At 36.5% G+C, this 17,630-nt stretch overlaps 1 protein-coding gene across 1 annotated transcript in view; it reads right to left on the reverse strand.

Annotated features, from left to right (window-relative positions):
* Positions 1-17,630, reverse strand: part of phf14 (PHD finger protein 14) — a gene marked incomplete at its 5' end in the record, with an annotated part of 165,507 nt that overhangs the window by 67,338 nt on the left and 80,539 nt on the right. The window contains 1 exon segment of the mRNA XM_080787290.1: positions 265-327. Coding sequence (XP_080643416.1) covers positions 265-327 — 63 coding nt within the window.

Raw genomic sequence — 17,630 nt, forward strand, 5'->3', positions numbered from 1 at the left:
GCCTCCATCTTGTTAGTGGTTTATTAAAGGTAGGCTCAGTGAAGAGACTAGCCTCCATCTTGTTAGTGGTTTATTAAAGGTAGGCTCAGTGAAGAGCCTAGCCTCCATCTTGTTAGTGTTATTATATTAAAGGTAGACTCCAGTGAAGAGACTAGCCTCCATCTTGTTAGTTGTTTATTAAAGGTAGACTCAGTGAAGGAAGGGACTAGCCTCCATCTTGTTAGTGGTTTATTAAAGGTAGACTCAGTGAAGGAAGGGACTAACCTCCATCTTGTCATCTCTGTCCTCACAGATGGAGACTCTCTTCCTCTTCTGTCCTCTGGTTCTCTGTGAACGACAAGACATGACACCACATGACCACCATGTTTGTAGTTCTCTGTGAATACATTAAAACCACATGACTACTGTTTGTAGTTCTCTGTGAAGACATGCCACCACATGACCACCATGTTTGTAGTTCTGTGAAAACAACACACCACATGGCCACCATGTTTGTAGGTCTCTGTGGAGACATGACACTACATGACCACCATGTTTGTAGTTCTTTGTGAAGACATGACACCACATGACCACCATGTCTGTAGTTCTTTGTGAAGACATGACACCACATGACCACCATGTCTGTAGTTCTTTGTGAAGACATGACACCACATGACCACCATGTCTGTAGTTCTCTGTGAAAAAAACACACCACATGGCCACCATGTCTGTAGTTCTTTGTGAAGACATTACACCACATGTCCACCATGTCTGTAGTTCTTTGTGAAGACATTACACCACATGACCACCATGTTTGTAGTTCTCTGTGAAGACATGACACCACATGTCCACCATGTTTGTAGTTCTGACTCAGATCATAAGGGCATGACAACCATGACACGTTACAATTTACAATGTATGCATTTATCAGAGACTATTTGTTCTCTTTGTTAGTACAGTACAGCACAGTACAGCACAGCACAGCACAGCACAGCACAGTACAGTACAGTACAGTACAGCACAGTACAGCACAGTACAGCACAGCACAGCACAGCACAGCACAGTACAGTACAGTACAGTACAGTACACTTCAGTACAGTACAGTACAGTACAGTAGAGTGTTTGCTGTGCTCTTGGCCTCAGCGAGGCAGGAAAGAGGACATTAAAATGAAAGCACGGCTGTCTCGGGGCCAAGCAGTGAGATTGACGGCATATTTAAACAGCTTGTGAAAACAATTCCATCTGTTTCCCCTGGCTAGCGCCGCGCCGCAGCGCCAGATGGACCGCTTAGCGCCGCGCATGCTAACGCGGCCAGTTGGCGCGACCGCGCGTCGCGAAAGCTAACGTGGCCAGTTGGCGCGACCGACCGCACGTCGTGAAAAAGAAGAAGCTTTTTCACGGCTGTTTTTCTCCCAAAACAATAAGCATCAATAAATAATACACCGATGATGTATGATGTGTGATGGAGGGAGGGAGGGAGGGAGGGATGGAGGGAGGGATGGAGGGATGGAGGGAGGGAGGGAGAGATGGAGGGAGGGATGGAGGGAGGGAAGGAGGGATGGAGGGAGAGATGGAGGGAGGGATGGAGGGAGGGAGGGAGGGATGGAGGGAGGGATGGAGGGAGGGATGGAGGGAGGGAAGGAGGGAGAGAGGGAGGGAGGGAGAGAGGGATGGAGGGAGAGATGGAGGGAGGGATGGAGGGAGGGAGAGATGGAGGGAGGGATGGAGGGAGGGAGGGATGGAGGGAGGGATGGAGGGAGGGAAGGAGGGAGAGAGGGATGGAGGGAGGGAGGGAGGGAGGGAGAGAGGGAGGGATGGAGGGAGGGAGAGAGGGAGGGATGGAGGGAGGGAGAGAGGGATGGAGGGAGAGATGGAGGGAGGGAGGGAAGGAGGGAGGGATGGATGGAGGGAGGGAAGGAGGGAGAGAGGGAGGGAAGGAGGGAGGGAGGGAGGGAAGGAGGGAGAGAGGGAGGGAAGGAGGGAGGGAGGGAAGGAGGGAGAGAGGGAGGGAAGGAGGGAGGGAGATATGGATGGATGGATGGAGGGAGGGAGATATGGATGGATGTATGGATGGATGTATGGATGGATGTATGGATGAAAGCTATGATCTCCTGCTTCCATCAAAGCATAAAAATCAAGGACTAATCTTCAGTACGTGGCTCATAGTGCTGACTAAATAATGGACCTTGTCATGACACAAAGTTGAAAACAACCGCGTTTGAACTCTCTCTCTCTCTCTCTCTGCGGTCTTAAAAGGAACAGTTTTAAGTGTTTTTTAAGTGTATCTCGGCCAGCTCTGAGCCTCTCAGACCGGCTTGTTGAAACACGCTGATCACAGACTGGCCGGCCGCTCGGCTCAGGTACACTGGGGGACATGAAACCTGCCCGGGTGCAGTTTAAGAGTCGGCCGGCGTTAAATCAATCTTTTAATTAGGTCCATCATTGCATCGTTAACGAGCACCAATCAATCCAGACAGGGCGAGAGAGATTAACCCATTCTGAACGGGGAACCCATTTTGGTGTTATAGCATCGTGTTATGCTTTAGCCATTTAAAAATAGCCGATCTACAAGCTCGTATAGCACGCCACCGAGTGGCGCGCTACGAGCTTGTAGGTCTGCTATTTTTGAAAGAAATCGAAGAACGACTGACATTTTTATAGAATCTGATCTCGGGTCAAGAATGGGTTCATCAGACCAGTGTGTGTCCAGTGGAAACCTCGTATGAATCTGATCTCAGGTCAGAATGGGTTAACGGAGCGTGGAGGAGAGAGAGAGTTAGCACCGACTAGACCAGATATTAACCCCTTCTGAGCGGGAACGCCCCCTTTTTGGTGTTTCAAAGCATCATGTTATGCTTCAGCTGTTGAAAAATAGCAGACCTACAAGCTCGTAGCGCGGCACTCGGTGCCGCGCTACGAGCTTGTAGGTCTGCTATTTTTGAAAATAACCGTGAAAATTGAATGAATGAATTCATTCAACAAATGAATTTGCTGTATATGATTTCTTCAGAGTTTATTATTATTATTTTTTTTTTTTACCTCAAACCGTTGCTACTGTGGGGAGGGGGGGGGGGGGGGGTCCCTGGAACAACATATGACATATGACATATATGACATATATGACATATATGACATATATGACATATTTTCAGATGGGGGTCGGCGGCCAAATACATAATAGTTTTCTGGGGGTCCTTGACATGAAATATTGATATAGAAACATGAGGTTTTTCAGAAGAAGACATTTCTTTTAATTTCAACGTCAGGCCTAAATGGGTTAAATCAATGCTTCATAACTACAGTGATACTTCTTAATTAACAGCAGATGTTCATATGGGGAGAGTTTAGCCTTAACGTCGTTAAGACCCCCCCCCCCCCCGCCCTGCGCTGTCATGTATGTTAACATTTTGTTGTTATTATTCAGTTTTAATACCTTTTAAAGATAATCCAAAAATAGGTGATAATAGAGTATTAACCCATTCTGACCTGAGATCAGATTCATACGAGGTTTCCACTGGACACACACTGGTTCTGATTAACCCATTCTGACCTGAGATCAGATTCTAAAAGAAAAAGTCAGTCGCTCTTCGATTTTTCAAAAATAGCAGACCTACAAGCTCGTAGCGCGCCACTCGGTGGCGCGCTACGAGCTTGTAGATCTGCTATTTTTCAATAGCTAAAGCATAACATGATGCTAACACCACAATGGGTTCCCGTTCAGAATGGGTTAAAAGGATAGAGGATTGGAGTGCCTCACTGGCCCCTTGGATAATACAGAAGCTCACATTAAATCATCGCCTAATTATTTGAGATAATCGTCACGATCATTACCACGTTAAATGTGTTTACATTATATCTTCAAACATTTTCAGAAAATAAGTGTAAATAAGCAGATCTATTCAGAGCTCAGGGAGTGTTGCGACAAGACGTGTTGAGCTTGTAGAAATATTAATTTTTAAATACACTCTGGATTAATATTGACTGTATCCAGGGCTCGAAATAGCGACCATTTTGGTCGCAAATGCGCCTGAATTTTAACCTTTGCGACCTAAAAATATATTTGGGAGCACCAGTGCTACTACAAATAATTACTGTGGTGCGCCTGGCTACAACGATCAATTCTCGAAAAACGGGCGCTCTGAGCCGCAGCCGCTCTATCCAACTCCACTGCAGACTCCTGTCTGCTAGCTGCACTAGCACTTGATGCTAACAAACCAACGTGTGTAGTTAACTACTCTTTGACACAACGGTACGGGACAACGTTGAGCGCTGCATCGCTCACATTCCAGAGCGCCTCGGCTCGCAACTTCACTATGTGTCAGAAAGTACATTATTTCAAGGTAGCGATTCAGAAAAGACCGGAGCGGTACGCTACGGACTCTGTGATTGTGAATGTAAAAGAGGAGGAGGCGGACCGGCGTGTGTGTGTGTGCGTGTGTGCGTGTGCGTGTGCGTGCGCTCGCGCGCTTGCAAGAGAGAGAGAGAGGGAATGAGAGAGAGGTAGGGAATGAGAGAGAGGGAGGGAGAGAGAATAGCAGACTTGTAAGTGTTTCTACCTGGTTTCTACATAGCAGCAGTATTGCTACTTTTACTTAAGTATAACATTAGAGTAATTTTCCAGCACTGAAGTGGTAGGCATAGTGAGTAGGCATAGCTATAAATACCATGTTTTACATAGAAATTATTTTATATTAGAAATTCTAATTATATGATCTAAATAGGCTATGAAGGTGAAAAACACAAAACAAAGAAAAAGAAAACGGGTGATGTGACTGGCTGGAATCAGTGTAGACTAGAGGGTCCTCAACTGGAGATGTTTGATGCCTCGGCCTCTTTGAAGAGATGGATGGATGAGGGACAGAAAGTCTGGACACTACATTTTAAATTCTGGCATGTATTTTTATACTTTAGTCATTTTATGTTATTTGTAAACCACACGTTATATTATTGTTTTTATGAATGTAAAAAATCGATTACATATTAGTGCTCCTTAGATTTTGGTGGGTGCTCCTAATTTTTTTCTGGTGCTCCTTCATTTTGAAATTGGGAGCACCAGTGCTACCAAGTAAAAAAGTTAATTTCGAGCCCTGACTGTATCCTAACTCGTCATGGTCTAAGCCTACCTGTGCATTATTAAAAACAACAATCCGTGCCGGGCTTCCTTCAAAATAGGAGCTCTGGGGTGCCGGAAAGACATGGTCGCTTTTACTCTGAAACCCACGACCCGGAAACAATCCGTAAAAAAAAAAAAATTGCTTTACATTGCTGTCGTTTTCATTTATATGATATATGATCCAAAAAGCGTTCATATTTTGAGGGAGAGAGACGGACGGATGAGGAGCAGAAATGAACAATAACACCCGCTAGTTTCTTGCACTGTGCTACACAGTCAGCTGTCCGGGATGCTAAGGATGCTAAGCTATCATCGTATATTTTTTTATATCCAAGTCAAATTAAGCTCTAATCAAGCCCCAGATATCGCATTTTACGCAGCGGTGCGTGATCGACCGTGCACGCGAGGATCCCGGGACTTTCATGTTTTCGGTTGTTTTTAGACAAAGTAAAAGGTGAACGTTATCCTTTTGATTTTGCTGCTTTCTTTCGTTTTAGCGATTTTAGCTATTTTTGGCGGGGTATGTGGCGGGGCATTCGAACATAAAAGGTAAATGGTGCATTTATATTGTGCCTTTATCAAAGGCGCTTTACACACACATAGCTCCGTAACACTAAAAGAATAATATAAAATAACACTCTTTACTTTCTCTAAAAACCACCTTAAAACATGAACCTTCGTTGACAAAAAAAACAACTAAAGTTGTCCTTTAACAACGATGATTGATTGCCATCCTGCGTAGCCGCAGAGCATCAGGGTGAAGACGTGATCGGAGCAGAAGACGTGTCAACCGATCAATACCTCAATTATCTCCATATGTGGCAGAAATAATGACTCCAGTTCAGGGTTAATACAGCTGATTATAGAGCATTGACTGGTGATGTAATCTCATTCATACGCTGGCTTGGGACAGATGTACTTCATCCTGGAAGTCAATTACAATTATTTACCAAAGTTAAATGTTAGGAAAGAAAATCACACCCGTGTGAACCGAGTGGTGCAACTCCCCTCTCTCTCTTCCACTCCTCCTCCTCCTCCTCCTCCTCTCTCTCTCTCTCTCTCTCTCTCTCTCTGTCTCTCTCAGCAGGCAACAGCGCCCCTACTGGTACTCATTATATAATGCACATAGGTGAACACGGACAAAGCTGTTCCTTGGAGTGGTTGCACCACTCAAAAACAAACATTTTTATGTAGCATTTATATAACTTTATATAGCATATATATATACATATATATAACTTTATGCTATAGGGGAGGAGAGGAGAGGAGACAAACACTTCTTACAGCACGGCGGAAAGACTGTAATTCACTTCACGGCTTGGACTCTAAGGGTCTATCCTCCAGCAGACCACCCACCCTCTACCCAGAGACCCCCAGGGGGGACCTGGCCTGGGTGGCAACAGGCCAGGTCCCCCCATGGGAGGCCTGGGTGCTGGGTGGGCACCCGGCCACGCTACCCCCCCCTCTGGGCCAAGGTTGAGTGCCAGAGAGAGTGTGCACACACACACACACACACACACACACACAGGGGGGGGCAGTGGGAGGTCGATTAACTCGCCCCGATACAACTGAAGCAGCGTGGTGGCTTTAGAGCCGTGCCAACGCCTCGGTGGGCGCCCGAGCACAGCGGGCAGAGAGAGAGAGAGAGAGAGGATAAGAAGGCTGCCTGCCACGGCTTGCATTCAAAGATAAATGTCTCACATTGAAGAACGCCCTCGAACTGGGCGGGGGAGAGAGAGAGAGAGAGAGAGAGAGAGAGAGAGAGAGAGAGAGAGAGAGAGAGAAAGTTGCTACCCTGAAGCTGGGGTCGTCCACTGAGAGACCCTACCCTGAAGCTTAACCCATGTCTAACCAATGACTAGTCTAAACTAAATATGCACCCCATTAGGATGATCAAAATCACACCCGTGTGAAGTGAGGGGCGCTAATATGTTAAAGTCTAACTCATGTTGATTAGGTGATAACAATAAAGAGACAATATGACGTAATGAGGAACGTTATGACGTAAATGTTCCCTTCATTGTTCAATGTGGCGTTTTACTAAACAAACATTGAACTGAAGACAAACATTTAACATGTGTATGGGAGGGGCTAGGGGAGGGGCTATGTGAGGGGCTATGGGAGGGGCTATGGGAGGGGCTAGCAACGAAAAGTAAGAGTTTTGGAGATGTTTATTCCCAGGCGACGGAGAAGGATAATACGACACTATTGAGTCTTGACGTGTTTGTGGTGAGACATTAAAAGAAGGATAATACGACACTATTGACGTGTTTGTGGTAAGACATTAAAAGCAGGGCCTGCTTCAAGTAGTGACCTTGTGGGACGGGCTTGATAACCTCCACGTCTCACGAGACACACACAGAGAGAGAGAGAGAGAGAGAGGAGTTCTGTTAACCCCTAAAGACCCGACACACATTCTACAAATGTCTTCTAAATCCTGACAGTTTTCTGAAAAAACCTAATGTGTCTATGTCAGTGGTGCTCAACCTTTTTCATGTCAAGGACCCCTAGAATTATCTGTAATAATAATTACCCCCCCCTTCCCCTCCCAGAAGCAAAGATTTGAGTTACAAATGTTCGCTGTGAAAGAATATAATGTATATTCAAAGATTTGCGACATCACATTTTCATGATTTTTCTAAAAAAATACTGCAGACCTACGAGCTCGTAGCGTGGGACTCGGTGGCGCGCTGTGAGCTTGTAGATCTGCTATTTTTCAACAGCTAAAGTGTAACATAATGCTCCAAAACACCAAAAGGGGTTCCCGCCCAGAATGGGTTAATTATCCCTAATCAGGCCAAATCAATCAATTAGTGAGAGAATCGTCTCCTCAACGAGACACACACTGCATTTAATCAAGGTGTCTGGGGCCGGGGAGTAACTTAGTACATTTACTCTAGACGTACCGTTCTTAAAAGCGCAGTGAAACGGAAATGGTGAACAACATGAAAATGGTGTTTCCACATGAAACACCGGTCTGAAGTTTCTGAAACAGAGTGTCGCATCCCTTCAGGCGATGGGACGGTAGCTATGCTATGCAAATAATTTGGCAAATAATTTGCCAAAATAATTTGCCAAAACCCTAATTTGCCAAAACCCTAATTTGCCAAAACCCTAATTTGCCAAAACAATTTGCCAAAACAATTTGCCAAAACCCTAATTTGCCAAAACCCTAATTTGCCAAAACCCTAATTTGCCAAAAACCCTAATTTGCCAAAATAATTTGCCAAAATAATTTGCCAAAATAATTTGCCAAAACCCTAATTTGCCAAAATAATTTGCCAAACCCCTAATTTGCCAAAACCCTAATTTAAACTTTAATTTTCAATTACGCGACTTTCATTTTCAATTACGCGACTTCCATTTTCAATTACGCAACTTTCATTTTCAATTACGCGACTTTCATTTTCAATTACGCGACTTTCATTTTCAATTACGTGACTTTAATTTTCAATTACGCGACTTTAATTTTCAATTACGCGACTTTAATTTGACTTTAATTTTCAATTACGCAACTTTAATTTTCAATTACGCAACTTTAATTTTCAATTACGCGACTTTAATTTTCAATTTGCCAAAACAATTTGCCAAAACCCTAATTTGCCAAAACCCTAATTTGCCAAAACCCTAATTTGCCAAAACCCTAATTTGCCAAAAAGCCTAATTTGCCAAAATAATTTGCCAAAAACCCTAATTTGCCAAAATAATTTGCCAAAATAATTTGCCAAAACCCTAATTTGCCAAAACCCTAATTTAAACTTTAATTTTCAATTATGCGACTTTAATTTTCAATTACGCAACTTTAATTTTCAATTACGCAACTTTAATTTTCAATTACGCAACTTTAATTTTCAATTACGCGACTTTAATTTTCAATTACGCGACTTTAATTTTCAATTACGCAACTTTAATTTTCACGGTAGCTATGCTATGCAAATAATTTGGCAAATAATTTGCCAAAATAATTTGCCAAAACCCTAATTTGCCAAAACCCTAATTTGCCAAAACAATTTGCCAAAACAATTTGCCAAAACCCTAATTTGCCAAAACCCTAATTTGCCAAAATAATTTGCCAAAATAATTTGCCAAAACCCTAATTTGCCAAAATAATTTGCCAAAATAATTTGCCAAAACCCTAATTTGCCAAAACCCTAATTTGCCAAAACCCTAATTTAAACTTTAATTTTCAATTACGCGACTTTAATTTTCAATTACGCGACTTTAATTTTCAATTACGCGACTTTAATTTTCAATTACGTGACTTTAATTTTCAATTACGCGACTTTAATATTCAATTACGCGACTTTAATTTTCAATTACGCGACTTTAATTTTCAATTACGCGACTTTAATTTTCAATTACGTGACTTTAATTTTCAATTACGCGACTTTAATTTTCAATTACGCAACTTTAATTTTCAATTACGCGACTTTAATTTGACTTTAATTTTCAATTACGCGACTTTAATTTTCAATTACGCGACTTTAATTTTCAATTTGCCAAAACAATTTGCCAAAACCCTAATTTGCCCTAATTTGCCAAAACCCTAATTTGCCAAAACCCTAATTTGCCAAAACCCTAATTTGCCAAAACCCTAATTTGCCAAAACAATTTGCCAAAACAATTTGCCAAAACCCTAATTTGCCAAAACCCTAATTTGCCAAAACCCTAATTTGCCAAAAACCCTAATTTGCCAAAATAATTTGCCAAAATAATTTGCCAAAATAATTTTCCAAAACCCTAATTTGCCAAAATAATTTGCCAAACCCCTAATTTGCCAAAACCCTAATTTAAACTTTAATTTTCAATTACGCGACTTTCATTTTCAATTACGCGACTTCCATTTTCAATTACGCGACTTTCATTTTCAATTACGTGACTTTAATTTTCAATTACGCGACTTTAATTTTCAATTACGCGACTTTAATTTTCAATTACGCGACTTTAATTTGACTTTAATTTTCAATTACGCAACTTTAATTTTCAATTACGCAACTTTAATTTTCAATTACGCGACTTTAATTTTCAATTTGCCAAAACAATTTGCCAAAACCCTAATTTGCCAAAACCCTAATTTGCCAAAACCCTAATTTGCCAAAAAGCCTAATTTGCCAAAATAATTTGCCAAAAACCCTAATTTGCCAAAATAATTTGCCAAAATAATTTGCCAAAACCCTAATTTGCCAAAACCCTAATTTAAACTTTAATTTTCAATTATGCGACTTTAATTTTCAATTACGCAACTTTAATTTTCAATTACGCAACTTTAATTTTCAATTACGCGACTTTAATTTTCAATTACGCGACTTTAATTTTCAATTACGCGACTTTAATTTTCAATTACGCAACTTTAATTTTCAATTACGCAACTTTAATTTTCACGGTAGCTATGCTATGCAAATAATTTGGCAAATAATTTGCCAAAATAATTTGCCAAAACCCTAATTTGCCAAAACCCTAATTTGCCAAAACAATTTGCCAAAACAATTTGCCAAAACCCTAATTTGCCAAAACCCTAATTTGCCAAAACCCTAATTTGCCAAAACCCTAATTTGCCAAAATAATTTGCCAAACCCCTAATTTGCCAAAATAATTTGCCAAAATAATTTGCCAAAATAATTTGCCAAAACCCTAATTTAAACTTTAATTTTCAATTACGCGACTTTCATTTTCAATTACGCGACTTTCATTTTCAATTACGCGACTTTAATTTTCAATTACGTGACTTTAATTTTCAATTACGCGACTTTAATATTCAATTACGCGACTTTAATTTTCAATTACGCGACTTTAATTTTCAATTACGCGACTTTAATTTTCAATTACGCGACTTTAATTTTCAATTACGCGACTTTAATTTGACTTTAATTTTCAATTACGCGACTTTAATTTTCAATTACGCGACTTTAATTTTCAATTACGCGACTTTAATTTTCAATTACGTGACTTTAATTTTCAATTACGCGACTTTAATATTCAATTACGCGACTTTAATTTTCAATTACGCGACTTTAATTTTCAATTACGCGACTTTAATTTTCAATTACGTGACTTTAATTTTCAATTACGCGACTTTAATTTTCAATTACGCAACTTTAATTTTCAATTACGCGACTTTAATTTGACTTTAATTTTCAATTACGCGACTTTAATTTTCAATTACGCGACTTTAATTTTCAATTTGCCAAAACAATTTGCCAAAACCCTAATTTGCCCTAATTTGCCAAAACCCTAATTTGCCAAAACCCTAATTTGCCAAAACCCTAATTTGCCAAAACAATTTGCCAAAACCCTAATTTGCCAAAACCCTAATTTGCCAAAACCCTAATTTGCCAAAACCCTAATTTGCCAAAAACCCTAATTTGCCAAAATAATTTGCCAAAATAATTTGCCAAAATAATTTGCCAAAACCCTAATTTGCCAAAATAATTTGCCAAACCCCTAATTTGCCAAAACCCTAATTTAAACTTTAATTTTCAATTACGCGACTTTCATTTTCAATTACGCGACTTCCATTTTCAATTACGCGACTTTCATTTTCAATTACGTGACTTTAATTTTCAATTACGCGACTTTAATTTTCAATTACGCGACTTTAATTTTCAATTACGCGACTTTAATTTGACTTTAATTTTCAATTACGCAACTTTAATTTTCAATTACGCAACTTTAATTTTCAATTACGCGACTTTAATTTTCAATTTGCCAAAACAATTTGCCAAAACCCTAATTTGCCAAAACCCTAATTTGCCAAAACCCTAATTTGCCAAAAAGCCTAATTTGCCAAAATAATTTGCCAAAAACCCTAATTTGCCAAAATAATTTGCCAAAATAATTTGCCAAAACCCTAATTTGCCAAAACCCTAATTTAAACTTTAATTTTCAATTATGCGACTTTAATTTTCAATTACGCAACTTTAATTTTCAATTACGCAACTTTAATTTTCAATTACGCGACTTTAATTTTCAATTACGCGACTTTAATTTTCAATTACGCGACTTTAATTTTCAATTACGCAACTTTAATTTTCAATTACGCAACTTTAATTTTCACGGTAGCTATGCTATGCAAATAATTTGGCAAATAATTTGCCAAAATAATTTGCCAAAACCCTAATTTGCCAAAACCCTAATTTGCCAAAACAATTTGCCAAAACAATTTGCCAAAACCCTAATTTGCCAAAACCCTAATTTGCCAAAACCCTAATTTGCCAAAACCCTAATTTGCCAAAATAATTTGCCAAAATAATTTGCCAAACCCCTAATTTGCCAAAATAATTTGCCAAAATAATTTGCCAAAATAATTTGCCAAAACCCTAATTTGCCAAAACCCTAATTTGCCAAAACCCTAATTTAAACTTTAATTTTCAATTACGCGACTTTCATTTTCAATTACGCAACTTTCATTTTCAATTACGCGACTTTAATTTTCAATTACGTGACTTTAATTTTCAATTACGCGACTTTAATATTCAATTACGCGACTTTAATTTTCAATTACGCGACTTTAATTTTCAATTACGCGACTTTAATTTTCAATTACGCGACTTTAATTTTCAATTACGCGACTTTAATTTGACTTTAATTTTCAATTACGCGACTTTAATTTTCAATTACGCGACTTTAATTTTCAATTACGTGACTTTAATTTTCAATTACGCGACTTTAATTTGACTTTAATTTTCAATTACGCGACTTTAATTTTCAATTACGCGACTTTAATTTTCAATTTGCCAAAACAATTTGCCAAAATAATTTGCCAAAAACCCTAATTTGCCAAAATAATTTGCCAAAATAATTTGCCGAAACCCTAATTTGACAAAACCCTAATTTAAACTTTAATTTCAATTACGCGACTTTAATTTTCAATTACGCAACTTTAATTTTCAATTACGCAACTTTAATTTTCAATTACGCGAATTTAATTTTCAATTACGCGACTTTAATTTTCAATTACGCGACTTTAATATTCAATTACGCGACTTTAATTTTCAATTACGCAACTTTAATTTTCAATTACGCAACTTTAATTTTCAATTACGCGACTTTAATTTTCAATTACGTGACTTTAATTTTCAATTACGCGACTTTAATTTTCAATTACTCGACTTTAATTTTCAATTACGCGACTTTAATTTTACTTTAATTTTCAATTACGCGACTTTAATTTTCAATTACGCGACTTTAATTTTCAATTTGCCAAAACAATTTGCCAAAACCCTAATTTGCCAAAACCCTAATTTAAACTTTAATTTTCAATTACGCGACTTTAATTTTCAATTACGCAACTTTAATTTTCAATTACGCAACTTTAATTTTCAATTACGCGACTTTAATTTTCAATTACGTGATTTTAATTTTCAATTACGCGACTTTAATTTTCAATTACGCGACTTTAATTTTCAATTTGCCAAAACAATTTGCCAAAATAATTTGCCAAAAACCCTAATTTGCCAAAATAATTTGCCGAAACCCTAATTTGACAAAACCCTAATTTAAACTTTAATTTCAATTACGCGACTTTAATTTTCAATTACGCAACTTTAATTTTCAATTACGCAACTTTAATTTTCAATTACGCGAATTTAATTTTCAATTACGCGACTTTAATTTTCAATTACGCGACTTTAATATTCAATTACGCGACTTTAATTTTCAATTACGCAACTTTAATTTTCAATTACGCAACTTTAATTTTCAATTACGCGACTTTAATTTTCAATTACGCAACTTAAATTTTCAATTACGCAACTTAAATTTTCAATTACGCGACTTTAATTTTCAATTACGCGACTTTAATTTTCAATTACGGGACTTTAATTTTCAATTACGCAACTTTAATTTTCAATTTCGAGACTTTAATTTTCAATTACGCAACTTTAATTTTCAATTACGCGACTTTAATTTTCAATTACGTGACTTTAATTTTCAATTACGTTACTTTATTTTTCAATTACGCGACTTTAATTTTCAATTACGCAACTTTAATTTGACTTTAATTTTCAATTACGCGACTTTAATTTTCAATTTGCCAAAATAATTTGCCAAAACCCTAATTTGCCAAAATAATTTGCCAAAACCCTAATTTGCCAAAACCCTAATTTGCCAAAATAATTTGCCAAAACCCTAATTTGCCAAAACCCTAATTTAAACTTTAATTTTCAATTACGCGACTTTAATTTTCAATTACGCGACTTTAATTTTCAATTACGCAACTTTAATTTTCAATTACGCAACTTTAATTTTCACGGTAGCTATGCTATGCAAATAATTTGGCAAATAATTTGCCAAAATAATTTGCCAAAACCCTAATTTGCCAAAACCCTAATTTGCCAAAACAATTTGCCAAAACCCTAATTTACCAAAACCCTAATTTGCCAAAATAATTTGCCAAAATAATTTGCCAAAATAATTTGCCAAAACCCTAATTTGCCAAAACCCTAATTTGCCAAAACCCTAATTTAAACTTTAATTTTCAATTACGCGACTTTCATTTTCAATTACGCGACTTTAATTTTCAATTACGCGACTTTAATTTTCAATTACGCGACTTTAATTTTCAATTACGTGACTTTAATTTTCAATTACGCGACTTTAATTTTCAATTACGTGACTTTAATTTTCAATTACGCGACTTTAATTTTCAATTACTCGACTTTAATTTTCAATTACGCGACTTTAATTTTACTTTAATTTTCAATTACGCGACTTTAATTTTCAATTACGCGACTTTAATTTTCAATTTGCCAAAATAATTTGCCAAAACCCTAATTTAAACTTTAATTTTCAATTACGCAACTTTAATTTTCAATTACGCGACTTTAATTTTCAATTACGCGACTTTAATTTTCAATTACGCGACTTTAATTTTCAATTACGTGACTTTAATTTTCAATTACGCGACTTTAATTTTCAATTACTCGACTTTAATATTCAATTACGCAACTTTAATTTTCAATTACGCAACTTTAATTTTCAATTACGCGACTTTAATTTTCAATTTGCCAAAACAATTTGCCAAAACCCTAATTTGCCCTAATTTGCCAAAACCCTAATTTGCCAAAACCCTAATTTGCCAAAACCCTAATTTGCCAAAACCCTAATTTGCCAAAACAATTTGCCAAAACAATTTGCCAAAACCCTAATTTGCCAAAACCCTAATTTGCCAAAACCCTAATTTGCCAAAAACCCTAATTTGCCAAAATAATTTGCCAAAATAATTTGCCAAAACCCTAATTTGCCAAAATAATTTGCCAAACCCCTAATTTGCCAAAACCCTAATTTAAACTTTAATTTTCAATTACGCGACTTTCATTTTCAATTACGCGACTTCCATTTTCAATTACGCGACTTTCATTTTCAATTACGTGACTTTAATTTTCAATTACGCGACTTTAATTTTCAATTACGCGACTTTAATTTTCAATTACGCGACTTTAATTTGACTTTAATTTTCAATTACGCAACTTTAATTTTCAATTACGCAACTTTAATTTTCAATTACGCGACTTTAATTTTCAATTTGCCAAAACAATTTGCCAAAACCCTAATTTGCCAAAACCCTAATTTGCCAAAACCCTAATTTGCCAAAAAGCCTAATTTGCCAAAATAATTTGCCAAAAACCCTAATTTGCCAAAATAATTTGCCAAAATAATTTGCCAAAACCCTAATTTGCCAAAACCCTAATTTAAACTTTAATTTTCAATTATGCGACTTTAATTTTCAATTACGCAACTTTAATTTTCAATTACGCAACTTTAATTTTCAATTACGCGACTTTAATTTTCAATTACGCGACTTTAATTTTCAATTACGCGACTTTAATTTTCAATTACGCAACTTTAATTTTCAATTACGCAACTTTAATTTTCACGGTAGCTATGCTATGCAAATAATTTGGCAAATAATTTGCCAAAATAATTTGCCAAAACCCTAATTTGCCAAAACCCTAATTTGCCAAAACAATTTGCCAAAACAATTTGCCAAAACCCTAATTTGCCAAAACCCTAATTTGCCAAAACCCTAATTTGCCAAAACCCTAATTTGCCAAAATAATTTGCCAAACCCCTAATTTGCCAAAATAATTTGCCAAAATAATTTGCCAAAACCCTAATTTGCCAAAACCCTAATTTGCCAAAACCCTAATTTAAACTTTAATTTTCAATTACGCGACTTTCATTTTCAATTACGCGACTTTCATTTTCAATTACGCGACTTTAATTTTCAATTACGTGACTTTAATTTTCAATTACGCGACTTTAATATTCAATTACGCGACTTTAATTTTCAATTACGCGACTTTAATTTTCAATTACGCGACTTTAATTTTCAATTACGCGACTTTAATTTTCAATTACGCGACTTTAATTTGACTTTAATTTTCAATTACGCGACTTTAATTTTCAATTACGCGACTTTAATTTTCAATTACGTGACTTTAATTTTCAATTACGCGACTTTAATTTGACTTTAATTTTCAATTACGCGACTTTAATTTTCAATTACGCGACTTTAATTTTCAATTTGCCAAAACAATTTGCCAAAATAATTTGCCAAAAACCCTAATTTGCCAAAATAATTTGCCGAAACCCTAATTTGACAAAACCCTAATTTAAACTTTAATTTCAATTACGCGACTTTAATTTTCAATTACGCAACTTTAATTTTCAATTACGCAACTTTAATTTTCAATTACGCGAATTTAATTTTCAATTACGCGACTTTAATTTTCAATTACGCGACTTTAATATTCAATTACGCGACTTTAATTTTCAATTACGCAACTTTAATTTTCAATTACGCAACTTTAATTTTCAATTACGCGACTTTAATTTTCAATTACGTGATTTTAATTTTCAATTACGCGACTTTAATTTTCAATTACTCGACTTTAATTTTCAATTACGCGACTTTAATTTTCAATTTGCCAAAACAATTTGCCAAAACCCTAATTTGCCAAAACCCTAATTTAAACTTTAATTTTCAATTACGCGACTTTAATTTTCAATTACGCAACTTTAATTTTCAATTACGCAACTTTAATTTTCAATTACGCGACTTTAATTTTCAATTACGTGATTTTAATTTTCAATTACGCGACTTTAATTTTCAATTACGCGACTTTAATTTTCAAAAAAAAAAAAATTTTCAATTACGCGACTTTAATTTTCAATTACGCAACTTAAATTTTCAATTACGCAACTTAAATTTTCAATTACGCGACTTTAATTTTCAATTACGCGACTTTAATTTTCAATTACGCGACTTTAATTTTCAATTACGGGACTTTAATTTTCAATTACGCAACTTTAATTTTCAATTTCGAGACTTTAATTTTCAATTACGCAACTTTAATTTTCAATTACGCGACTTTAATTTTCAATTACGTGACTTTAATTTTCAATTACGTTACTTTATTTTTCAATTACGCGACTTTAATTTTCAATTACGCAACTTTAATTTGACTTTAATTTTCAATTACGCGACTTTAATTTTCAATTTGCCAAAATAATTTGCCAAAACCCTAATTTGCCAAAA

The sequence above is a fragment of the Protomyctophum bolini genome (assembly GCF_963924005.1).
Source record: "Protomyctophum bolini genome assembly, chromosome: 17".
In the NCBI taxonomy this organism is placed as follows: Eukaryota; Metazoa; Chordata; class Actinopteri; order Myctophiformes; family Myctophidae; genus Protomyctophum; species Protomyctophum bolini.